The sequence below is a fragment of the Triturus cristatus genome, chromosome 11 (genome assembly GCF_964204655.1).
Source record: "Triturus cristatus chromosome 11, aTriCri1.1, whole genome shotgun sequence".
Taxonomy (NCBI): domain Eukaryota; kingdom Metazoa; phylum Chordata; class Amphibia; order Caudata; family Salamandridae; genus Triturus; species Triturus cristatus.
This window is the reverse complement of record NC_140594.1, coordinates 1,036,126,081-1,036,153,588: the sequence shown is the minus strand read 5'-3', so window position 1 is coordinate 1,036,153,588 and position 27,508 is coordinate 1,036,126,081. Positions and strand designations below refer to the sequence as shown.

Here is a 27,508-nt window from a genome sequence, read left to right as displayed (position 1 = left end):
ACTGTTAATCCCTCTCTGACCAAGGAGCAAGGGTTCCCAGTCACAAGCCTACCTACATGTGTGGTAGTTCCTGTTTGCTCTATTGCAAACAGGCTCAAATTACAAACTGTCAGGTAAATTAAAATCGCCAATGTCTTCAACCACACTAAACTTGGGCTCTAAGGTTGAGGTTTTGAATGTGGAGTATACTATGGTAATCCTTGTCTCCTCCCACATTTAACACTAAAATCTATTGTGAGGCAGGCACTTTACCCTCTACAAATGCAGACAAAAGTCTGGTAGGTCAAAAGCCGGATTGTTCAACAACCAAACGGGGGATACACACAAGTGTCTTTCCACACTGTTCCTTTCTTTTCAAGAGTGCCACAAGTGTTACATGTGGCTCAACAGACCCTTAAAACCGGATTTGACAGTGTGCTGCCACAGGATGCCCACTGTGCATATTTTGTAGAGAGTTCTCTCTGCCATTCAGGTCAACCTATTGTTTGCTCCTGGAAGGCAATTTCACACATTTCCTTTTTCAAATTAATTCAGTGCTGAGCATAGTCGGAGAGCTGGCAGAGGCTTATGCTAATTAGCCTTTTTAACAGTTCATTTAAGTAATGGGTAACTTTCTAAAAGTTAGTCTTCCTTAATAGTTGTTAAAAATCCAATTTCACAATTGAGTTGTATTTTAGTAAATATTAAAAATAGTGGTCTAATAGTTTTCTTAAGAAACACACAAAAGGTGATAGGAGGAATACTTGCAATTCATCTGACTTAAGGCAATCACTGGGGGTAGCATCCCAAACCATTGTTCTTTTGCTCAGCATGCCACCTCAGTTTGGATCCTGCCGTAGGCAAATCAATCTTGACCCTGCTCCTCATGGGAACAGTCCAGTTCGAACTGTCAGGCCAGGTCCTCCCTGAACCGGAACACAAGCGACCCAGGACTGTTTCGCTCTAGTTTTGAGCTCATCAGCCAGGTACAGTTTGGTTCCAATGACACAGTGAGCATAGAATCTGCGTCTCAGGAAGGACCTGGCTTGGCAGTTCAGGCTGAACATTTCCAATTGGAGCAGGGTCAAGACTGAATTTGCACGTAGCTGGGTCAAAACTGAGGTAACATGGTTTGTAATTAAGGATGGATTGGGATGTGGCCCAAGTAATTACCAGTGGCTGAGATGAATTCAAATTCCATCCATCACTTTTTTGTATACTTTAATGCATTTCTTAGTTGGTCCCATTCCTGAGATACAATATTAGTTTTTTAATCTGTTCTCTAGTTTTCCAATTGGACAGCTAGGCTTGCCAAAATGAACATAGTTTATAGAGCCTTGTCACTGCGGAGACGTGGTTACATTAATTTTCTACATCCCCCACTTTTAAATACCATGCACCATACCGTGTGGTCTACAAGACCTACTTAGGGGTGACTTACTAAAAAGTTATATCTGATAGAGACATCTAGCCGCAGATTCCTTACCTTAGAATTTCCTAGCCAGAGCTAATAACTCTCATAGGTGAGACCCGTTACCTTTGTATTTAATGTTATTGTGTAGGTTTATTAATTGTACAATTTATTTATTCATGTGCATAGAAATTGGGCTCCTGGCATTTTGTTATGCTTTAGAAATAATACAGTGCAATGCAATTCAGTCTCATCAGCAGGTAAGAGTACGGAGGTGAAAAAAACCTGCAACATCTTTTATCCTCAGTCTACTGTTTTCCAAAGAGGCATTTGTTTAATGTTTTTACCTCTGGAAAATTTACAAAGAATAAAGCTTTTCAGAGAAGTAGCCACTATTAGCAATCCCCATCTTTAGACCAGTATCTCGCTCTGAATTGTAGATCTGTGTACGTTCTTCTAATATTGAACACTCTGTTGCACCCGTACTGCAATATTGATTTTTCTTTTTAATCTTTGTTGATATAGGGAGGTCATCGAAAACAATATGGTTTTTCTAGGCTTAATAATAATGCAGAACAAGTTGAAGAAAGAAACCCCTGATGTTCTTGAAATTTTGCGGAAAGCCAATATTCGCACGGTCATGGTTACAGGTTCGTAAGGGTTGAGAACATGTCAATTTATTCTGTTTTTGCAAGACTAGAAGTACATATAGAAGAAAAAATATCTGTTCTTATCCAACTATTTTGTATTAAACCTCTCCCATCTTAAATTACTGTCCCACATCTATGATGATCTGCTTGTTTAGGAGTGCACTTGGAGATACAGGTGTATTGCGTCTTTCTTTGTTTCTGGTGATTACCCGACTTTTTTTTTTACAAAAGCGATCCTTGTGTATTATTACATTTAAAATTCTTACAGTAGTGCCAAATAGGTAAAGGGCCTTTGTTTCTTTTGAACAACTGTCTGTCATTACTGCTGACAGAGTTTTATGGAACATACCTATCAAGTGGTCATGTGGCTGCCACTTTGCTATGCCTGTGCTAAAAATGTGGCTGTGTTTCCTCAAGTATCATTCTGACTTCCTCAAAACTATGTTGTGGCACAAAAGAGCTTAGAACAATTGCCCCAGACAACAAGTGGCTACCTACAGTCTGACAAAACAGCGAACGCAGGATGAACAGCTTAGACAGAAAGAATAGTGTTTAGGTGCTGCTGGCAAATTTGAATACTGAACAGGTTTGGTCTATATCACAAACTGACCATAATAAGACAGAAGAAAATAACAAATTTCTAGTTGGGGCTTTATTATGTGTTTCCTGACAATGAAGGGAGGCTTAAAACAGTAGGGGAAACAGGTATCCGTGCACAGGGGTTTGAGCATCACTCATTGTTGAACTGCCAGCCAGTTCAGAAAACAGCAGACACTGTGCTACTGTTGTTCATTAAGTATTAGTTTAGGCCAAAGTATGCACTACCGGCACACTCCGCATGAGACATGATCACTGTTCTCATAGGTTTCAGAAAATAGGATGCAGTTTCTGACATCTGGAAAAGAGACTTCAATATAGGCTATCGGGTGTGTTAATGACTACACAGGAGGTTGATTATCACCAAATTCAGATAAAGCCATGCTTTCCAAATGCCACGCTGAGATTAGATCTTCTACCAATAGTATTTCCTTTTCGGGAAATAGAGTGTTATTAAGTAACAGATTGCTGATAGCTTTTGCTCTAAAAAATCTTAGGGTATTTGTTTACATGTCTGAAGTTAAAAGTATTTTATATAAGTATGTGTCCCACTATCAGTATGCATATTCGGAGCACTTCACACTTGCGCTTTAGTGGTGAGAGGTAAGTCTTGTTACCCCCCCCCCCCCCCCCCCTCACCCCACCAGCACTCCCTCCCAAAGACCAGAAAAGTTAATCTAATCACTTCCTGACCATCGTTTTCACATGGCTAGGACATAGATTTGTTTTGTGCCAATTTGACACCCAAAAATGAAGGAACTGCTGATTTTTCACACTAGCACAACATCATATCAGGGAAGTTCCTTCTCGAATAAGTCTCATATTTGTAAGAAGAAGATCTGAGTTTCTAGATTAGTTTTGTTTCACTCAAATGGGGATTTAATCTTTCACTATTATCTTGAAAGACTGCAGACACATAAGTAAAGTATATTTAACAGGTATGATTGTGCAGAGAAAAGGAAGTGGGGTGAAACCTTTGGCCATATTTAGCACCATTGATGTCTGATCAGGCAGTCTGAGCCCTGTTCTCATTGTGTACCATTTTGTCATAGGAGATATTGACTAATTTAAATTAAGTCTTGCAAAATTTGTCAACACCTAATAATGGGTGTTTTTAATAGTTACTTATAGATGAAGATTCCTCACCTTTTGAATATTCCCTAGCGGCAGACAGGATCTGGGAATTTTTCAGTAGTACATCAGCACGCCGTCAGTTGGCATGGTGTGGCTCTGCACTGATGCAATTTCACTCTGTAAATAATGTGCAGAACCTATATAGGCACCACTGCTGCACGCTGACATCAGTTCCTTCCGTTTCGTGCCACCAGAGGCTGATCTGGCAGATCCCTCTGTCTCTCTCGAAGACATTTTGCCTCCAATTTTTCATCAGTGTGCAAAGGTGTCCCACTTCCCAAAAACAACCAGCTTTAAGCCCTGTAGGTGCTGGCGCAAATAGATGTCTGTCTGACCCGCACCAGGTATGACTGTGGGTCGGGTCGAACCACGACTCCAAGGCCTGCAGCAACTGTTCATCAATGAAGTCAAAGGGCATCAGGGATCGAGAGGTGAGGCTCTACATTGCCAGGCATAAAAAGACTTCTCACTGGCACAGCTCCAAGTCGTGGTCCATGTCAAAAGGACAATCTTGGTCCTGAAGTAGACTAAGCTGCTCTAGGGAGTCGGTCTGCATCGCTGTCCAAATCATCAAGTAAGTCTAAAAAGAAGCACCAAAAATCGAAGCAGGATTCAGAGCCCTCGATTCACTCGGATTCTCTGAAAGGTGCACAGGTAGTACCACAGCTCTTGATCTTGCTCCTGAAGTCTGATGACTTTGGAACTTATCCTGCAGCTAGTTCAGACACAACCTGGGTTTCTGGGACAGCAGCAACACCACATCTGATCGAAGAGTTCCGTGCAACTATACTCCGGCCCTCGGATCCCTAACCTACCAGGTGGTGGGTTCACCCTCGGTACCGGTTGGACTATCCAAGCCCATCTTACCTCTGGCTCTAGTCCTGAACTCTCTTCCGGCACCACACACTACACTGGCCGCAGGCACTGCAACACCCACACCGGTCCAACCTTGACCAAAGTTGCACCCGCTACCACCTGAGTCACCACTTCCCCAACTTGAATGACTGCCTCCACAAGGCAGAGAACACACACTGCATTCCCATTATGGTATCCATATGATAATTGGTATGATGACTTAAAGGACACTAGTGGTCTAGATAGCTCTCCGGGACACCATGATAATGCTTAGGGCAGCTGAAAAACCTGCCTTCCAGCTTCCCACCTTGGAGGTAACGTCCAGTGTATTAACAAAAGTCCTCCAGCTGAGGCAAACCTCTTCTGAGCCTTTTCTTCCATTTCATTAGGCACTGAAGGATGCCTAATTGGCGGCTTGGCTAAATCTTATTCTGGTCCTTCAGTCAACTGACAAATTGCCAGGCGCCATCACCCTGCTCCAGGCAACCCTGCTTTTCTCACTCCTCCCGAGGGTCTGTCCCTGTGGCAAGCCTCCTCGAGCAACTCTAACCTCAGCTCCTTCCCAACCTTTTCCCCAAGTGGGAATCCAAGCAGGTGAAAACATTTGGAAAGCAGGTTTTTTCCTCCACTGATCTGGCACTTTGATCAGTTAACACCAGCTGCTTGTTGGGACACTGTTTCCATGCTCTTTGGGACTCAGTGGCACAAGTCCTACCTGGTGCTTGGACACTCAATATCATTGGGCGGCCATTGGCACCAGTGTTGCCATTGGCTGTGATAAAATGGGTTCTCAGGTGATGTCTATCTTCTCTGATGGACATACAGTTCGATGGGACTCTCTGGTTTATGGACAAGGTTGATTTCAATCTAGAGCATTTTAAAGAGAGCAGAGCTACTGCACGCTCTCTGGGCCTCTTAACCCCACCTCGCAAGCCGCATCAGTTCCACAGCTCCTTTCACAAATTTGGTAGAGGGGCCCCTTATCCAGGCTCCACAAGGAAGCCAGCAGTTTTGTGGTCGCATCTGTGGTGTCTACAACTCCCTGTGGCCAAAGTCATTGGTCTGCTCAGTCTCATCCCCCGCAGCTGCCTCACCTTTCAAACCTCTTTAAAGTGGCAGAATCCACTGATTCTTCCTGGGTTTGAAGGTAATTATGTCAGACAGGTGGGTTCTGCAGATCATTCAGAGAGGATATGCCTTAGCCTTGCTCTCCTCCTCTCCGCACCTTCCACCATCCCTCCAGCAACTGACTTAGGACCGTCTCTCCAGGAAGTGCAAGTCCTTCCGGCCAAAGGTGCAGTCGCGAGGGTGCCAGCCCCAGAAATAGGATTTGGGTGTTATTTCCACTACTTTCTGGTGCCCAAGAAGGATGAAGACCTTCGTCCAATTTTAGATCTGTGCCCTCAATGCCTTCCTCCATCAGAAGGAGAAATTCAAAATGCTCTCACTGACCTTGTCTGCCCTTAATCCTGGAGGGTGGATTGTGACATTGGACCTCCAGGAAGCCTATTTCCATATATTCCGTCCTGCCAGCCCATTGGCACTGCCTGTGGTTTGTGAGGGAGCAGGAGCATTTTCAGTTTGCTGTGCTCCCCTTCTGTCTCATAAGTGCCGTTTGGGTGTTCATGAAAGTTATGTTCTGTTAGGAGTAGACCTTCGGATGTCAGGGTTGCTAGTCTTCCTCTGCCTCAACAACTGGCTGTTGTAGGTGGCGTTACCCCAGGCAGTCGTCAGTCACTTCCAGACTCAGTGAGAACCGCCTGTGATCCTTGGGGTTCACTATCAATGTGTCAAAGTCACACCTGCCTCTTCTTACACGCTCATCTTTACCGAATCAATATTGGACATGGTCTGGTTTTGTGCCTTTGCCCCTGTCCAGGACATTCAGGCTATGATCCTGATCCTTCAGCCTTGGTCCTGCATTTCAGTCAGGTGGACTCTGAGGCTTCTGGGACTGATGGCCTCCTGCATCCTGCAGGTAGAAACCAGACCACGTGGCACATGTGGGCTGTGCTATGGGAGCTGAAGTCCCAGTGGGCCAACCTCAAGGAGACCTCTCCGACCAGGTTCAGATTTGGGCAGAGACTTCAAAAGACCTGCAGTGGTGGTTAATGGACCGCGATTTAATCAGCAGCAGACCACTCTCTCTACCCCACCCTGAACTGACAGTGGTGACCGATGCTTGGCTTCTGGGTTGGGGCAGCCATCTGGAAAGGCGGAGATCAGAGGCTTCTGCTCTCCAGCAGAGTCTTAGCTCCATATCAACTAGCTGGATCTGAGGGCCATCTGGTTAGTGCTGAAAGCCTTCCTTACGTCCATCAAGGGGAGGTTGTTCAGGTGCTCACGTCAACACCACCTCCATTAGGTATTGCAACAAACAGAGTGGGTGGGGTCCTGGAGCCTGTGCCAAGAGGCGCTGTGCCTCTGGGAATAGCTTCACCGCCAGAGAAGTTTCCTGGTGGCAAATCACCTGGCGGCTCTTTGAAAGACAGGGTGGACTTACTCAGACTTCGGCGTCTAGCGGATCAGGAGTGACATGTGTGCCGGAGGGGGGGCGGAAGGCCTCTTCCGCGAATGGGGAAAAGCCTTGGCTCAATCTATTCGCCACCACCAGGAATATCTAATGTCAGTGCTTCTGCATATTAGAGTTTCCAAGGCGTCTGGCGCCCTAGAGTTGAACTCTTGACTCCTGTATGCGTTTCTGCTGATACCACGCCTGTCTCTAGTTCTCCAGAAAATCAGGACCAACCAGGCCTAAACATGCTAGTGGCTCCAGTTTAGACGAAGAGTATGGTATCCAGAACGTCTGATCCTGAACATATGACCTCTTAATCAGACTGCCCCTCTGGGAGTATCTGCTGTCACAACAACAGTGTTGGGTTCTGCACTCTGGTTTTTGTAATCCCCACCTTCATGCTTGGAGATGGAGGGATTACAGATAAACACCTTCAACCTTCCTCCGGAGGTGGTTGTTGTCTTCTTGGTGTTCCTCAATGAAAACTGTATACATCTGTCGTTTGGACCGATTTGTAGTTCGGTGCAGCACACGTCAGATTGACCTCCTCAGGCCAAGGTATCAGATGTTCTGTTATTTGTTCTGTTTCTTGCCCAATAAGGTTTTCCTTTGGGTACAGTTAAAGGTTCTCTTTCGGCTTTCTTATGATAGCCAGATCAGCTTACTTTAAGTCATTAGTTGTGACAAGATGTTTTGAAAGGGCTACAACATATGGTTTTCCCCTCTCCCTCTGTAATGCACCAATGGGACTTTAACCTGCTCCTCACTTATTTTATGTGCACTCTGTTCGATCGACCCGCTTCACATCTGCCCCATACCACAGTGCACCTTGTCGCCATCACCTCTGCACGTTGAGTGAGAGCTTTAGGCTCAGTGTCAATCCACCATACATTGCCTTCTTCCCAGACAAAGTAGCATCATTTCTACCAAACGTTGTGACGTGGTTCCACATTGGTCAAACCATCACCACACCATCATTCTATGCTCCACCTCACACCTCTAAGGAGGATAAGGAGCGCTCAACTTTTATTGTCTCAAATAACACAGGATTTGATCAGTTCTTTGTGGGGTTCTGTGGAGTGAAAAAAGGCAAGGCACTGCTGTAGAGAACCATATCTCGCTGGATTTTGCTCTTCATTAAGACTTGCTATGCACCAACCAAAAAGCAGCCTCCAGAAGGATTGTGTGCTCATTCTATTAGGGCCAAAGCTGCCACCACTGCAATAGCACGCGGAGACCCTGTCCTAGATATTTTCCAGGCAACTAATTGGGCGTCCCTCCATTGAAGCACTATTTTCTGGCCAGTCAGGTTCACCAAAAGGGGCATTTTACCTGCTCATTCCTGCAGGAATTTCTGGTTTTAGTCCATTCACAGACCCATCTCCACATAGGTATTGCCTTGGTGTCTATTCAGAAGGTGAGTATTCTGTGGCTAGAAGTCTATCAAAAGAAGAAGTTACATACTTCGGTAACACTCGTTCTAGCCACAGATTCCTCACCAACCCTCCCATCCACCCTGTTCTGTGATTGAACTCTATCCAATAATATGATCCAAAGTCTAGGAATCTGCACACTGTTCACACCCAATTGGCTCTTTGGGCTTTGTGTCTTGAGCCAGGACAGCCTGCAAAGCAACTGTTGTCAGCGTGCAGTGGTGGCACCTGTTTAGGCTCTCCACGTCATTTCCGGAGTAGAACGACATCAGTCTGGATCCGCACCTGACCGTGCACCAAAGTACTACTGAAAGGTTTCCGGATCCAGTCTGGCACCCGGTGTATATTCAAAAGGTGAGGAATCTGTGACTCGAGAGAATCTCTACCAGAAAGAGTGTTACCGAAGTTAAGTAACTCGTTCTTTCAGTTGGTTGATGTCACAGCAAATGGAAACAGTGATCATCTTTTCATAGTGGCCATAAAATGTGACGTTGCACTACATGAAGCTTTACATACAGATGCAAGAGGGATAAGTTCTGGTCTCAGCTGAATGAATGGATAGCTAGTTGTGGAGGCGCTCTTGTGAACAGGATAATAGTTTACTCATGTTTCTTGCTGTTCTTCCCTCTCTGGTGTAAATTAAACTTTTTCTTGGAGGGATCTCCAATGATAATCATAAGTACTGAATAGTCTCACTCTCAAATGGGTAGCAGAGAACTTTTAAAAAGAAAAAATATATTTTGCGTATGCCTTACTTTAAAAATGACTAATTCAAGAAGGTATTGTTCTGTAGGAGAAGGAAAAGAAAATATGCTAGGTTGGCGAAACTTCAGGGATCCTAGAGATTATTTCTCAGTGCCCTCACACATCAAATGGATGTCATGCTTCACCATAGGGCATGCTCCTCGTCAGGCCAGCGCTGCAATGCCCTCTGGGCCCTGCAAGAGGGCTCTTATTTGGAGATCTTAGTTTTTTAGCTGTAGTGGTGCAGGTATGTGTGAGGACATGAAATGTGTGGGATGTACTGGGTGCAGAATAAGGTGTAAAATGAATTAAAACTGTATAAGGGATACCAAACTGGTTTTAATATGATGGTTCACCTGGTACCGTTAAAAACAACGAGAAGGGGTTATGATAAGGGCTCAGTGGATCAAGATAGCCTTAACAAGTATGTGTGGTCATGTCAACATGTTTCAAGCCTATCGGTCCCACACGATCCTTGGCGTTTCTTTGGGACCTAGAAGATCCCTATCCCACACATTGGGAGTGATTTGTAGTGCCCGGTTCTTACTAATAGGAAAATACCTTATTATATGATTGTCCAACTCTTTTGAATCATTCTGTAAGGCCCCTTAGGTCAAAAGCAGAGGGTAACGCACTGCTGCTAACAGAGTGGTCCTGCGCGGAGAGCGCCAGAGACCTACCCCACCTCTTCTTGCCTGGAACGTTAAAACTAGTTTGGTATCGCTTAAACAGTTGTAGTTCATTGTAGTGCCGGGCCGACGAAGAGCACGCCCTATGATGAAGCATGACATAAATTTTTGATGTGTGAGGGCACTAAGAAATAATCCCTAGTATACCCGGAGATTCTACAACCGAGTCCCTTTCCTTTTCTTTCTCGTACAGGAACAATACCATCTTGATTTAGTGATTTATTTTAGGAGCTTGAGTACTGGACCATTATCAGCTCCCTGTCCCCCCCCCCCCCCCCCCCCGTCCCCCCGCCTTGCGTATATATTTCATTAAAATGTCCATATCTCATTATTTTAAAAAGAAAACTATCAGACTATAAAAACAGGCTATATTGGCCTATTCAATCTAATTTCTTTGGAAAAAAGCAAACATTTAGTAATAAAACAAAAAAACAAATGCAGTTGTCTCCAAAGATTTAAGCGACAAAAAAAACCTCTTGCAAAGCTTTTTAAAGGGAAACGAAAATACAAAAAGAAGAACAATGTTGCCATATGGGCAAACAACTGACACAGCAGCTTTATAGGCTCCCAGCCCTCCAGTATTTCATCATGCTCTTTTAGTGGCCACTTCTGTCTGTCTCCTGATGGTACAATCCTAGAGCACTGAACGCCAACTTTTATGGCTTTTTAGACTTGCAGGATTTTCCAGCCTTTCCTTAAACACCTGCTTTCCTGGTATTTTCGAACAAAATATTTTTATTACTTTGCAAGAATTCCATCGCTCTTTGTAGAGTGTCCTGTTTGTGGCAGGATAAAAGCAAAAACAGATGCCCATGATCTCTGTATCTTTCAACTGTCAGACTCCCACATTTCTGACAAGTGCAAGCACTGCTGGACTCCTTTTTAGGACACCCTGAAGGACCATGAGATTAGCCTTCATGGGCAAAAAGACTAGTTCAGACAGCTTAAGTTCCTCTCAGGATGAATTGAGAGAACAGAGGAGGAAGGAAAGGGAGAAACACCTCCCAGTGCTTTTATCCCGATCTCTGAGGACTCTTCTAGAAGAAGCTCCAAAAGTAGACATCATGGACAAAAGCAGCACAATTTCCGGTGGACCTAAAGTCTATGACATTGAGGAAAGGTACTGTACCTACCTGTTCTCTTTTGAGGGCTGGTTCGCTATTGAGTAGACATTTGATGTTGAAAAGGTTTAAACATTCTATGGCGAAGCGCCACTTGACAACAGGGTACACAGGAGCTTGTACTTCTATACAAAATTCTGCTGAGGAAGTTAAAATGCTCGAGCTTTGCCTATGGCATCTGAATCGGTACTCAAAAGCCTAAACACTATCCAGGCCTTCAGCATCCATATTGGAAATACAGACTCCCCATATCTGGTACCTCAGCCAACATCTCCATCTCTGCTGCCTTTAACACCTCTTCATCCGCTTCATCCTACCGAATCTGCAGAGCCATTTCCTCCCAGATCCTCACCTCTAACAACACCCACAAAGGTTCATCCTTCTTCAATACCACCCTTGGCACCAATCACTGTACCATGGGGAGATCCAGAACACCTCCATTGCTTTCAAGAGCAAGATCCTGGAATATATGACGTTATCACACAGTCTTTTTCCCCGCAGGGAATCACAAGGCGGTCGTTAAAACGACCGCGTTGTAATTCCGCATACCATTACCCCGCAAGTCATAACGACGACTTGCGGAGGGGGGGGCACGATGTTGGAATAGTATAATTTACTATTCCAACTCCAGTCTGTGCGGACAGTAGGGAAGGTGTTGGATTTTAAATCCAACACCTTCTCCCCCCTCCGCAAGTCGTTGTTCCGACTTGCGGAGTAATGGTATGCGGAATTACAACGCGGTCGTTGTAACGACCGCGTTGTAATTCCCTGCGGGGAAAAGGTTTCGTAGTAAATGTTGTTTACCAAGATCCTGTCATCACTCTCGCCATTCCAGGCTTTTGCGGTAGTTCCACTTTTCCAGGGGTTAATCTGGAGGCAAACGCCAGCTTAGATCATTCTAGTCGTCTTCATGGTCATCTTCTACATCTACAACCAGAAAGAACTCATCAGCTGACTGTCTTTGTGCAAGAATCTTGCCAGTTAAAGATATCAACACCTTTTAAGAGTGTCATCAGAGGTGCGAACATGTTAAACATTTCCCTACCAACTACGACAACATCCACCTCCGTGATTTCAAAACTTAACAATAAAACTCTACAAGGCCTTTGGCCTGGCCTATGTAACCAGCAATAGGTCTTTTCCTGACATCAGCCTCGGCTAAAGCAGCACAGTGAAGCCTTGAAAAGAAGTACAGGACGCTTGAGCAAGACCATTTCTCCTCTGAATGGATCCTCCTCCTGACTCTGTGTTGGTCTCATCCGAAAAGAAAAATTACACTGCTTCTTTGTTCACTGTTACTCCCAAAGAGCCAAGTAAAAAGTTAGACTCTGTGGGGGGAAAAGTGTGGCAGGTATGACTGATCTCTCTCACTACATTTCACCAGTGTCTTGACTAGAGAACACTGTGAGGATTCTATGGAAATTCTGATCAAAGGTATGGTGGTGTTGAACCAAATTATTGATGCAGCTGCAGATACTTCAAATCTTGCTGCTCGTCGGTACTGTCATTGCCTGTCCTGGACACTCTCAAGTCTCAAACTTGGGGCATGGCAAAGGAGTCTCTGCGTTTCCTTCTCGGGGAACACCTTATTCTCTGCATACGCAGATGAAATGGCCCAAATGAAGGATGAAATGGAATCAATAAAGACAGTAGGCCTAGAGAGGAGGAACCAGCATTAGCTGGGGGCAGGTCACCTGTAAGAGCCAAACAGTAACTCCTCTCTTTCCCTTTTTCTGTTACTTCAGTGGGGGAGCATTCAAAATCTCTTGCAAGAGCGGAGAAGTGTCTGAAGCAGCAAATGGATTCAGAGTATTATTAAAAATAGTTGTTGTCTCAGATTGAAGTATTTCCACCAGCGATACCACCAAAGATTCAAGCCACAAATGTGTAAAAGCTTCAACAGTAGGTCGTCCTCCTTACAGACGCAAGCCAGTGAGATAGTTCTGTGATGAAGAAGAAAGGCCCTAAGAACGAGTCAAGACCCATTTTGAATGTAAAACTTGCAAACCAGTTGGCACAGAAGAAGAAATTCCAGATGGTAGCACCCCTATCAAATCTGCTGATAGCTCGACAGGGGGATTGTCTATGCCCCATGGATCTTAGGACACTTACTTCCTTGTACCCATTGTAAACAAATATAAATTAATTCCCAAGATTTTTTGTGGCGAAGCAATCCCTACCAATACAATTCCTCTTATTGGACTTCAAGTCTGCGCTGAGGACTTTCTCAAAGTGTATGGCCGTAGTTGCAGATTATTCCAGGAGACAGGAAATCTTCTCCTGCCGGTATGTAGATGATTGGCTTAACAGGTTCTCAACGTCGAAACTTGTTTGTTAGCATTTCCAACTACAGTCACTGCTCTCTCATCTAGGATCACATGTCAATCAAGGAAACTCGACACCAATACCGGTATAGTCTACACTCTGATAGCCGTTCAATATACTTTAAACGCAAAAGTGCGTACTTAAGAGGGGAGGCTATTATTCCTCCACCTGAAGTTTTGCAGATATCTGAAAATGATGCATCCAAAACAAGACAATTCTCATCATTTCTGGACTCTGTGACATCACGCTTGCTCTTGGTACTAACAATCTTTCTCCACATGAGGCCATTATAAAAATGCCTGAAAGACCAGTGGTGCCAGTTCGCAGACAAAATGACAAACTTGGCCTATCTCTGGATGCATCTAAACCCATCCTGTGGTGGTGCCGTCCACAAAATCTTCTTTTCAGAATGAACTTCTGTCGAGATGTCCTGTCTCAGACTATTATGACAGATGCCTCTCTGACTGGTTTGGGTGCTCATATGGACGACCTGCAAATTCAAGGAACTTGGTCTTCAAAGGCATAGTCCTGTCATATCAGTTTACTGGAGCTGCGAGTTACAACTATCCCTGAACCTTTCCTTCCTGCTGTCAAGGTGGACACACTGCTTGTTTAGATGGAAAACACAACATGCATTAGCTGAACAAGAAAGAAGGAGCAAGATCAGAGAGCTTTACATCACAAAGCTTACACCATTTCGAATTAGTTGATAACCAAGTAGCTGAGGATCACTGCAGTTCACCTTCCAGGGATCCAAAATGTTCAAGCAGACTCACTGAGCATAACTTTTCAGGAGTGTAAACTACTACATCATACACAATGTTTTCAACCACTAGGATTTCCCTCAGTAGAGCTCTTCACAAGTGCAGATAACAGAAAATGCTCACACGTCACCTCCAGATTCCACCAACCAGGAACGACTAGCAATGCCTGTGGATAGATTGGTCTAGGAAACATATCTACGCTTTTCCACCAATCCCTCTGATACCAGCGGTCCACAATTAAAAGACCTTACTCAGTGGTTCTGCTATTGCTGGAGAGCCCCAACAATTATGGTGTACCAATCTTTTCATCTGTCTCAGCAGCCCAACGGGAGTTTGTTGTGCAGGCTGGAATTCCTTTGCAAGTTCAGAGGCCAGATTCTCCAACAGACTGGCTCCTAAAATCATACAGTATGAACACTTAAATCACCTTCAAATGTAAGAAATTCTGCAACTGTAGTACACAACACAACTTTAACATACCGTCTGTCAAAAAGCACAGTTACCATATCTTCTTCGTTTGGCCAGGTCATGCTTACAGTTCTCTTTAAAGTCTATTTGGCAGCAGTTACTGCCAGCAAAAAATGCCCTCCACAAACCTCTTTTTTCAAAATCCCAGTATTTAAGCACTTCCTAAAGTGCATTAGAAAAGTTCTTCGCCCAGTAAGAAAGCCCTCTCCTCTATGGAAATTGATTATCTTCCCATGTCTCATAGGTTCCCCTTCGTGCCAGTTCACAAGATTTTCCTACACCATCTTTTGTGGAAATTTGCTTCCTTATTGCTATAACATCTACAAGCAGTTAGTGGAATTCAGGCCCCCATGATCCAAGCAAAGTGTTCGTAAGAACAAAGTGGTCATGTGGGTGCATCCAAAGTTTCTCCCTCGGGTAATTTCGACTTTCCATGTAATTCAAACTGTTACCTAACTGTCCATTCTTTCAGAATCCCTGTCCATATATTAGCTGTCAGGAAAATACTTAAGTTTTATCTAGACAAAATAATATATGTAAGGAGCTAAAGTAACAATTATTTGTGAGCTATGGTTCATTACACAAATGACAGGCAATATCCAATAAGCCACTATCCAGATTGATAGTCTCTTATATCCTAATCAGCTACGAAAAAGCAAGTAAAACGCCATCCCTCCAACCAAACTCTCAGTATACCAGAGAATAAACTACTGCTGTTACTTTATTGTAAAGTGTTCCCATTGTAGAGATGTGTTAAGCATTCTCATGCAGATCTGTGCATACCTTTACAAGGGACTATTATCTTCAAATTCAGATTCAAAAACTGATGATGCCAAAGTAGAGCAGGACTCTTCGAGAAACAATTTTAGCTTCATTCATTTGTTTTTACTTCTTCTTTGTCCACTTCCAAACTTTTACTATGGAAGGGCTTGCTATTCTGTTCAGTGGAGATCCCCGAAGGATGAGGAACAATTGCTCACCTGTAATCCTAGTTCTCCTTAAGGGGAATCTACATTGAAATCATAAGCAACCCACCCTCCTGCCTGGTGCAAGAGATGAAGAAAGTTATTATTCCTCTTTATGAATGGTCTTTTACTTGATAGTAAAGTAGAACTGTCATGAGAAAGCATTATGGGATACCGGATGGTAGAGAACCCTTATAGGTGCAGTGTCAGTTGGTAGTGTATATAACTACATTTGCCTTTTATTCTTATGTTCATGTACTTTAAAAAGTTTTCTGAAACTGTTTTTTTCTTTAGCCTAAATCTCTAGTGACTACAGTATATATATTTTTTTTATTTAGCTCTTGAGACATGGACAGTTTAGTCTGCTTTGTAAACTGGTCATATTTGTAGTTTACAAACAAGAAGATATGGACTTTTTATACAAAAAAAAAAAAAAAGGAAAGGCCAAATCGAAATATATTTTTTCTGTTAAAACATTTTCTGGGATCCTGCGTGTATGATGGACTATTCAGTGCTTATGATTTTGAGAGGAGATTCCCCTGAAGGACTACTAGGATTACAGATAAACTACTATTTCTTCTTTTGAGCAGCAATGAAAGAATTAACTTTAGTGGTCAAAAAGATTAGAATATGGGGTTTCATGTAATCAAAATTTTGGACTATCTGATTTTTATGGTGATCTTTGCTTAATGATGATAATATTGCATATACAGAAAATACATGATAATAGTATCATAAACATGCAAACTGCTATACCAAAGTTGAATCACCAGTTTTCCACTGCAAATGAACTTGCAACTGCTCAGTGGTCCCTGCATGGAAGTAAGAGAATTTTCTTTTCAGAAGCCACATAATTCTGTAATATGGTGCCAGGGATTAGGCAGTGGAGTCTCTCACTTATGCTATGGCCGAGAGACGAGAACCTTCCTTTTTTAAGGAAGCTGAGACATTTGTATGAATAAATTCTATGTTTTTGAAGAGCCCAACCTACATTCAAAAGTACATTTTGGTAAAAAAAAATTTTTTTTAAGATTAAACAATTTTTTTCTGCATGTTTATTTTGTGAACAGGTGATAATATGTTGACTGCAATTTGTGTAGCCCGGGACTCTGGAATGATTCTGCCGCAGGACAAAGTAATAATTGCTGATGCACTACCTCCAAAGGATGGATATGCAGCCAAGATAAATTGGCATTATGCAGATACCTTCACAAAGAGCAACGGTGTGCCAACCATTAATACTGAGGTGCTGTAGATGTTTGGTTTATTCATTTAAATATTTAAGAAAATGTTTTACAATTTGGCAGTTGCTTATCTTTTGATACAGCATCTACTCCATTTGTTATCGTTTGTTATTTACCCTTACAGATTTTATATCCATTAAAATCTGAAAATGGATGGCTCATGACATTTGGTGTGGAAGGTGCAAGCCTAACGTTTCATTGTCCCATGACTTGCTGTAGATTGTGCCGATGTACCAAGGAGGAATCTAGTCTACTTGTCACCTTTTTCTGCAGTGAGGGGTGATGAGGAGGGGGAACACCCGTTGGGGACACAGCTAGGTTTGCTTCATATTCTTCCTGAGAGTATTGACCTCTGCAGTCCTTCTTACAGATGTCAAGAGTTGGCTTACCTAGTAAAGTTGGGAAGGAAGGAAATCGCCATGCCCTTTCTGTTGGCATTCCCTTGCGTTTTTGTGGTCCTTTCCTCCTGCTTATCGTTCTCTTTAACACCAGCTGGCCTGCTTTTATTCCACTGATAATGCAGGCACGATAGGTAATTCTATTGCATGTATTCTCATGATTTTATTGTAGTTTGTCATCTTTGCAGATATTTCTATTGCAGTATTGTCTATAGTGTTCTTGGTTCTCTTGCTGTCGTCCCTTTGCTGGATAGCTGGAAACTTTGATTTTTACACCGAGGATAGGGGCTGGATGGTGGGAGTGACTACACATTTCGTACATGATCTGTTGGTTTAGACTCGTTATTACTTTTCCCTGTTAACATCTCCGCTTAGTAGATGTTCACTGGGTTCGCTATGAGTGTGTAACTAGAGTGTTCATCCATGGTGTCATTCTTTTTCAGCCAGGTAATATTGTGACTTTCTTCTAGAAGTACTGGTGGACTATATATACTACTTTGGTGTAGATTTTTTCTCCCTATGCCTCAAACTCTTAACACTACAAACAGGACATCTTTTATTAACCAAATAATTCTCCACCAACGTTTGGAGCATGAAGATATGCTCCATCATGAACAGACCCTGTTTGAAACCTCCTAACTTCATCGTATATAAAATCTGTGGAGTTCAAAGTTGTCTGCACTTTTTTCCCTTTGCCTGCTTATTCATTGATCGCTGTAGCTGGTGTCGGGTTCTTGCAAATTTTGCAGAAATAAGTTTCATACAAGTCTGCACAGGTAATGAGATGGGAATACTTTTAACTCTGGCTGACACTGTTCCAGGAAGATCTTGTAACCCAAATCAGATTGGTCTTTCCTGTAGCAAGTCTCTATTGAGTTGTGAGTATAATGCAGGTTTTGAAATTCTACATATTGAAATACTAATTTCTGTACTATCCGTTCTGTAGGAGGCCCTTGAGCCTTCCGAAACACATTTTTCTACCAGCTCTTTCTTGAGAAACCCCTCCTAATTTCTTTACACAAGGATTAAAAACACTAGTTATTTAACTGGTCAGTCTTATAGGAATAGGTTATTTAATTGTACTGTCACTTTTCACCACATTTGATGCTGGTGAACTGGGGTCCCTAATGCATAAAACCACTGCTAAGGTAAAATGTTATTATTTTGTTTATGATTTCTTTAGCATTAATAATTAAACTTTGCCAACTGTGCTGTCGTACTCCATTTAATAACTGTAGTATGTTTTAGAATTTATAATGGATTTTTTCCACTGTGGTAGGTTTTAGATTTTATAGTGGATTATATTTACTGTTCTGATTGTTATTGATATCTTATTATATCTATACAATAAATATTGCATTCATGTATTCACTGGTTAGGTAGGTAGCACAACCAGGTTTTCCATGCTCTTTGTAAACTGCAAGGGAATGATAATCCACAAGTTGGGTTGGACTGCCCAAGAAACTAGGTAGTTTGTTCGTGTGAATGATCTTTTTTAAGTTGACATTCTGTGGAGCATTGGAGAGCTACTGAACGCTAAGCTATTGTGTGAATACCATGAGAGATGGGAAGTAAACCAGCGGTTCCTATAGAAGACAATACTTTTGAGGAAATAAAGGAAATAACCTTGTTTTAATTTTATATAGCTAGGAGACACAGTTGTTCAGTTTAATTGGCTAGCTACATCATCCTTCTGAAATGATAACATGTTATGTTCTGTATTTGTTTGCATGGTACATAATGTGTCGTGTTTGCCTCCCGTTGTTTATCAGTAGACTATCATTAATGTAAGCAGTATTTAAAAAAATGATGTGAATACTTAGCAAAGAGTATGTAGTCCTTGAGCTGGTTGATAATCTGTGAGATCACATAAGTAAATAAAAAGGTTTTATTTTTTATATTAAAAAGCAAAAGACACGTATCAAGTTAGTAACAACAACATTAACACCAATCACCCTGAAAAATATCATTAATGTATCGCCTTTAAATCAAATAAGAAAGATCCACCTTACTTAAGAAGAAAAACCCATCCTCAAAACTCCTTCTCAAATCCACATACACCGATCCAACATGATCCCTTCCTTGGGGCTGTCAGGCCCTATGAATAATGAGGGCAGCTGCCGCGATAATAGCCAGTTAATTAATTTGCAAGATTAAGGCCGTCTCCTCCTTCTGGGCCTCTTTTCTTTCCCTTCTGCATTTAAAAAGGGCTTTAGTCAATACCAGCTGGCTCAGGAGAATAATGGTCACAGGAACAAATGTTGGCCATCCTTGCAAGATATGTCATAACACGCACTACACCTGTAGTTGGCTAGGCTAGGCAACCCTTTTAATCTTCCCATCAATACATTTCATAACCCTCATCTTAGTTTGACTCAAAGCAGCCGTCTCTCAAAGCCATACTTGCACCATCCTCTTTGCTTTTCACGAACGAGAAAGGACAACCTTCCTAATTAGTTCAGGATGGTTCCATAAATGCTCTAAACTCAGGTCCTATAGTTCCCTATACACAAACCATAACCAAATCACCGTATCTACCTTGCCTAATCCGAGCATCATACCTTCAGTGCCTAATTGTAAAACCCTGCTTTTGGGTTCACTCTGCTTCAAGCAGAGGTCCAAGTATCTTATTGCCACCTGTTGACAGACCATGGGAGATAGTTTTGTGCTCGCTTGTGCCATTGCAATAGAGGCAGCTTTCTGTACTCCCAAAATAATTGTAAGAAATACATTTCCTCAAAAGCCAACCATCCTACCTGTCTATGGGCCATCACATTTGCCTCCTGTTCCCCTGCTGTTAATCTTTGTCTTGAAGATTTCAAGAACTGCCCTTATCACACCACCCAAAATCAACACACAATGACTATACAGCCTGTCCAATTTATCATAATTTTTTCTTTTTTGCATGAACCCAGTTCCTTTTCTCTGCAAGCCTCACCCCTAATCAATGGTTCACTCTCCATCCTTTCACCATCAAGCTACATGGTCATCTTAAAACAGGTTGAATCCATTTGAAACCAGCTGAATCTTTATCTAAGCAGAAGTCTTCAAATGCTTTCATTATGCTTGTATTCCTTTCCCAGTTGTCATCTGTTAACGGCAGTGCCAGAACCCAAACCCATTTCTCCAATGAGCATCTACAGTCGTGTTTTTTTAACTGGAACTCAAGGTCATTGGGTTAAACTTTTCATGGCAAAAATGCATTGCACACTACTTGACTAATTTAAAAAAGTCCTATGCATGTCTCCCTCCTTTTCACACTACAGTTGCATCTTAGCAGTTTTCCATTACAATGTATTTATCGGTCTAATTAAACTCTCTTCTCCTCCAGTCAAGAATGTCCAGTGAAGGAATCATGTTGATTGGTGGGTTAAGGTTGGCAGATGCCAAGTACAGGGGATGGCTCTATTAGGACTACATGCTTCATCATTTTGTAGTGCAGCAAAAAACTTTCCTAGAGACTCTCAGTGCCACTTTCACTCTTTCGGACCACTCTACTAGCCTGTTTAATAAGAGCTTCCCCTAGAGCTTAAATCGCCTGTCCCTAGTTGATCCTGCTTGCTTTTGGGTACATTCCCAGTGATTCAAACACCATCTGCAGAGTCTCAGCCAGATGCTCCCCTTCTGTTAAACCATCTCCCCTGACAAGGAGTTAAAGAAATGGGTGCATGGGGGTCAGACATTTTTGTACAGGGAGTCTAGCTCTCTGTGCTAACACTGATGCTTCTTTACTTAATAATTGTTCCTATGCCCTTTGGGAACGGTAAAGATGGACATCCCTAACTTGTTCCAAATTTTTGGGATGGTTGAGATCACATAGCAAATAATCGACATCGCTAACATAGACATGTAGAGGAAGTCCATATCACCTCATAGGTTCCCTTGATTCAACGTTTGTTAGAACGTGAAATACCAGTGAGAAGTAATAGCATAATTACATGTGTTGAACATCATAAGCAAGAAGGTCTGCCATGGAACTGTTTGTATGGAATGTCCTTAATGTCTCTCTAAAGCAAGCATGTTTCAGTAGAGGTATGGCTACACGTAAGGAGGAGTGATATAAGATTTGGTAGTGTCCCATAAGTAAGTTCATATTAACAAAAAATGTGTTGAACGCTCAGAACTTCCTTTCCATAAGTATTTGCAGGTCCAGACAGGAGTTCCATAATCCACAATTCTCTGGATAGACACTAGATAGTTTGTCTAATACGAGAACCAAGAGACCGCTAATAATCAAGTCTATGGTGTTGCAGGAGGCAGAGAATTGATCTAAGAGCTTGGTGGTCTTCTTTTAGAATTGATGCCTATATATTTATATAGGTATAATGCTTTTTAAATATGGAGTACTTTGCTTTTACTGATAAGTTAGTAATGGGAATGTCATCGATTATTGGGGAAAGGAGTAATGTTCCCATTACAATTTTGTGTGTCCACAATATAGGATATCCCCATTAAAATGGTCAGTGACAGCCTGGAGGACCAACACATGACGGATTACCATTTTGCAATGAATGGCAAGTCATTTGCTGTGATTATTGAACATTTTCAAGACCTTGTACCAAAGGTAGCTATCACACAATGGTTTTCTTTCTTTAATAGAAGGTGAAAAGTTTAAAAACTGTTGAAATTTACGTTGTAAAATTAATCTCGTATAAATGTACGTTTTATTTCTCCAGCTGGTGTTGCATGGCACTGTGTTTGCTCGTATGTCCCCTGATCAAAAAACTCAGCTTGTTGAGGCTTTACAAAATGTAGAGTGAGTATCTGTCATTTGTATATTATATACATGTATATGGATCTATAAATAAACGTTGTGTTCATGTTTTATGGTCTGTGTCTGCATTAAACGTTTTAAACTGTTACAATGTGTATATTATGACAAAAGTGAATATTCTCAAATATGTCAATGTTCCCAAGTTTATACTAATGATACATCTGGAAAAGTCATCATTGCTGGGTTTCATTTTTTTTTTTTTTTCCAATACAAGTTATATTAGGCTTGCCAAGATAGCTTAGCCAATGGGCTGATATGCATAAGAAAAATAAAGCTTACCAACTTATCATAAACAATGACATAAAACTTGCACAGGATGTGCATATAACCCACCCCCCACACACACACACTACCCAGACCCAGAATTCTCCATTAACAAGAGTTAAAATTTGCTCTCTTTGTCTACCTCCAACATTTCCATTTGGTTTGAATCTCTTCTTCAATACATGAGTTAAGGGACCGAATAAACTCCAGTACAATACCCACCTTTGCCAGGTTTTGGTATGTTTTTGGGGACATCCCGTTGCCTGGTACGCCGCACTTTCAAGCCCCATACGATGGTCTAAACCCTGCTTCCACACTGTCAAAGAAGAGGCGTGTTCGGCCTTCCATGATTTGTCTATATCCCTCTTCACCAGTGTTAATCCCCGGAATAGGAGGGCATGCTTGTATCTATTACTGCCAAGTCCATCTGCAATGTGTAGCAGAATCATTCTCTAGTCCAGTGGAATGGCCCAGGAGAGAACCTTTATGTAACAGTAGGATGTGCAAAACTCAACCACAACTATGTATTGGGGTTCACAAAAAAGTTTTTTATTTAATAATAGAATAAGAATAGTTCCAATAATCAGAACTCAACCAAACTTCAGGATCATTCAAATAAAGTCAACTAACGACTTGCTCTTTTCTTACAACTCCCAGTGGCTTTCTTCACTTTCTTTTCTTCTTTCGGTCATGCCGTACCCTCGTTGATAAAACAAAATACAAGGCCTTTTAGTCTTCAGGCTCCCTAGTTTTCTATAATTTTCCGTCATCTGGTGCTTTTCTTCTTTTCTTCTTTTCCTCTACTGTGAACTTTTGAATTCCCAAAGTGTGCCCAATGGGGTGAGTAACAGAATGGGAATTTATAGCACAGCCAAACAAGTGAAGAAACGGAATTCAAACAAATATAATTAAAAAAAACTTTAGACCAGAGATGTCACAGATATGTAAATAAAGTGTTACCAATAATCGTTTTTTGCTTAACTCTTATAGTCCTGTGAGAAATGCACGTACCGCCTCCCACCAAGTATAAGCACGAGTGTCCCTGACCCCCACTTGCCTTAGGCCACGGCTCTGAATAGGAGATGTGGCGGCCTGGTCCTCCTCACCTTTCCCCAGGGAAGCTGGTTTTCCTCCTCCTGGATTGGTCGGGAAGTTCCTGGTGTGGAGTTCCGTTGGTTTTGGTCTTGCTCCTTACAGGCAGCTGTTCCTGCAATTCTGCAACTTCAGACTGCATGGGTCTCCTTCTGCCCGGTCTTGCTGAGGTCCTTCAGAGCGTCGTACCCCTTTTTGCCACTCCTGCTCCGTTCTCCTCGCCAGCTCTCCCGCCATGCTGATCTGTTTTCCTCCTCTCCCCGGGCAGCCCTGGCTCTTTTTTTATGTAGCCGTTTAATCACTGAGTTCTCAACCACTAGAATGGAGAATGAGTCTTTCTCAGTGCCCCCGGAATCCCAGTAGCCAAGTATAATGTCTGCCTAAAGGCGTTTCACTACACTTTCCATGACATGAGGTCACTCCTGCCAAAAGTGAGTCACGACTCTACAATCCCAAACCGTGTGTAGGAGCATGCTGTCTTCCGTTCGGCCACATAGACATAAGGGGGAGCTTATCAACCCCATGCTTCATATGTGGAATCTCGAGTAGTAATATCCTGTGAAGGTACTTAAGTAGGATTAAACGGAGACGAGATGAAATGGCCATCTCTCGGGGTGCCCATAGACCATCAGACCGGTCATCGTCATCTATGGTGCTGATATCCACCTCCCATGAACTTCTATGGGCAGAGAGCGTGTGTGTGCTGTGCAATACCAAAAGCGATATATCTAATGACCTTATGAGACCAAAGATATCATAAATGGAGTTTGCCCTCCAACGGATTGTACTTTGAGAGTGTTTCAAGGTGTCTAATGTAGTGGCTAAGGGGGTGTTGAAGCTGAAAGTAACAATGAAATTGGCTACGATGTAAGTGATATTTAGTTTGCAGATCCTGGAACGATTTCAAGACTGTACCGTTCATTACATCTCTTAAGGTGGAGATAACTGGAGTATCCCATTTCCCTTTAACCGAGCTGCCGGGTTTAATTTTAGGGTCCACATTTGATATTTGTGATGGGTCTTAAATTGCTAACTCCAATATTCTAACTTTCGAATGAATACTTATTTTAACCACAGATTCTTCTCCTTCACTTCCTTTGTAATATTCCCAAGTGCTAGACTGGATCCAGAAGATTTCAACAGCTGTGCTCCCGCATGCCAGTACATGGCACCTTTCAGTTTCATATTGACTTCGTTCCACCCTGAAAGTGACTATGGAGCCGCATATATATGTCACCAATGCATGTTGACTTTGTACGTGGTTCCTGAGCTCCATCCCAAATTTTCCTTTCCCTCGAGTTTTGTTTGCCTGCAAAATTCTCTTTTTCCAGTGTGCAAGGGAACTATGTTCCCTCTTAAAACTATAGGGTTAAAGCCACGTAGGGATGGTCGTAAATAAATGACTGTGACACATCCCATGTGGTGACTTCAACTCCTGCGAGAACTGTGCCCTTATGAACCTGAAAGCTGTACTTTGCCGAACACTGAAAGAAGTCTCTGAACTCACGCTCCTACTTGAAGTCAAGGGTGTGAACCCTTTCCTGCTTTCTGGGCCATTCATGCTACAGGTTTTCGTCATGGTCCAAGTCTTTTAGTAAGTCGAAGCAGAAGCACAAAAAGGCCAAGCGGGATTGATTTCGTTCTCACTACTCTCAATGTGAGTAGTCGCAAGCACATCCCTGTATCTTGTGGTGCTCTCGCAGTCCCGTCCTGAGTAGCCAATCCCACAACTGATTCTGATGCGCCATGGTTTCCAGGGTCCATATGCATCCTCACAGCCGATTGAAGCCTTTTGGGAGATCCTGTTGGGAACTTTTGGCGTTGGTCCAGGTCCTTCTGGCACGCCTTCAGGCCTCAAGGATTCATTAAGGCCTCCAATCTGGATATAGATGTTGGGTCTGCTGTTGGTGCTGTCTTTGCCTTTTAAAACCTCCCCTGGTTCTTCTCCAGCGTTGGAGCAGACTTCCAATCCAGCACTAACATCTACGCTGGTCCCTTTTTCGATGCCTTTGCTAGAGGAAGATCCCATTCCTGTAGTCTTATCTGACTGTGATCCGAATTGAATCTCGTCCCGAAACCGAAAGGACTCAGTCCAACACAGCCAGAACCATGCCTTTATGTTGGAGTTGCACCACTGCACTCCAACAACTTTTTGGTTTGGACTCTGATCTGAACCAATCTGCCTTTGGTGATGACGATGGAGATGAGGAGGGTTACTTTCTCCAACATTACGATGATGACCATTTCTATATGGAATTGCAAGAGTTCAGTGGGCTAGACACTTCCCAGGACCATGGATTGTGCTGTCCCCCTGGACCTCCAAATAGAAGAGTGGCTCTGTTGCCATGGTAATGAAACGTGCATTGGTGGTACTGGATTTGGAACTGTCAACTATGGAAGTGAAAACGAATGTACTTACAACAGTTAGGTTAATAGATGCCATAAACCAGCACCAGGCAACTCTGCCTTCACTTTTTGTTTTTTTGACACGGCATCCTGCACCAGAAAGTGTGGTAGTTTAGGCTTACACCAGTAAGTGAGACTCATTCTTTCCCCACAACACCATGTGACAGTCAAAATGAATTGAGGCATTCGGGAAGCAGATGTTCTCCTCAGTCAGTCTAGGTCTCCAGTCAGTCAACCCCTGTTGCTTGCTGCGGCAATATATCCAGGCTTTATGGGACATGGTTGACTAGCTCTTGCCGGCAGTCCCTAAGTAATTTTGGGTCAACTTGGCTCAAATCTCCATCCAGTACGCGAGTCCTACATATGTTCGATATAGCTATGTCCTACCTTTCTTATAGATGTTTGACATTGCTATGTCCTACCTTTCCTTTTAGACACACTGCATCTACTCCCTACTTCAGAACATCTTTCAGAGCAGCACCTCTCCATCTTGCTCCAAAAAGTGCAGACTCTACTGGCCAGAGGAACCATAAAGAGAGTCCCAGTACCTGAAATAGGAACTGACTGTTACTCCCGCTATTTCCTTCTGAGGAAGGATTAGAGATCTCTTCCCTCTCCACCCCTTCTTGCGAAAGGGCAAATTCAACAGGCTTACACTGGCCTAGGTTCTGCCTGCCCTAGATCTAGGTGGGTGAATTGTGAATTTGATTCTCCTTTGGTCTCACCAGCACCGCTCTGGTGTTCACAAACGTGATGTTGGTGGTTGCAGTGCATCTTACGAGGTTTGGAGTTCCAGTTTTCCCCTACCTCGGTGACTGCTTGCTGAAGAGGGGCTCACCACAGACAGTCCTGAACATTCTCTGGACAATGACAAACCTCCTAACTTTACTGGTTCTTGATCAAAGAAGTCACACCTGAATCCTTGTCAGAGACTCCCTTTCATTGGAGCCATCCTGGATATGGTGCAGGTTCAGGCCTTCCCTCCATCACAATTTCAGGACATTCAATCTACGATCCCAACAGTTCAGCCTTGGTCCTAGGTCTCGATGAAAGTGGCTGTGATGCTTCTAGGCTTCTTCTAAGCTTGTCAACTATGCCAGATGGTATGTGCTGGCTCTGCAGTGTAACCCCTGATCTGAATTCCATTCAGGTTTCTTCAAAGACTACGAAAGACCTGCAATAGCGACTCAACCACAGTTTGAACAGCAGCAGACTCTTTACCCCACCACTAGTTGACGCTGGTGACACATGCATCATAGCTGCGATGGAGAGTTGTCACATGGTAGAGGTAGAGGTCACTGGTCTCTGTCGAAGACCAGCATTTTGTTGGAGCTATGGATCATCCACCTGGAGCAGAAAGATCGCCTATATTCCATCAAAGGGAGGCTGGTTCACATTCTCTCGGACAATACCACCCCCATGTGGTACTGCAAGAAGCAGGGTGGGGTTCGGGATCCTGTGCTAGGAGGTACTTCGTCTGTAGAGCTGGCTAGAGTATCTCCCTGATCGTGAGCCACTTGGTTGGATCTTTGGATTCAAGTTCAGATTAACTCAACCAGCGGCGCGCAGCAGGTCTCGAATGGCAGTTACACCTCAACGTCCTCTTCCATCAATAGGGAGAACCCTGGCTAGACCTTTTCGCCACCATCGAGAATGCACAATGTTCAAACTTGTGTGCTG

General features: G+C 42.9%; 1 protein-coding gene across 8 annotated transcripts in view; it reads left to right on the top strand.

Moving 5' to 3' along the window:
- The window catches only part of ATP13A3 (ATPase 13A3), a 478,336-nt gene that overhangs the window by 299,937 nt on the left and 150,891 nt on the right, over positions 1–27,508 (top strand). For all 8 annotated transcript variants that reach the window (XM_085635250.1, XM_085635252.1, XM_085635253.1 and 5 more), the window contains 4 exons: positions 1,916–2,040; positions 16,721–16,896; positions 21,734–21,856; positions 21,969–22,048. In XM_085635250.1, the coding sequence (XP_085491376.1) occupies positions 1,916–2,040; positions 16,721–16,896; positions 21,734–21,856; positions 21,969–22,048 (504 nt within the window). The remainder of the gene's footprint in view (positions 1–1,915; positions 2,041–16,720; positions 16,897–21,733; positions 21,857–21,968; positions 22,049–27,508) is intronic.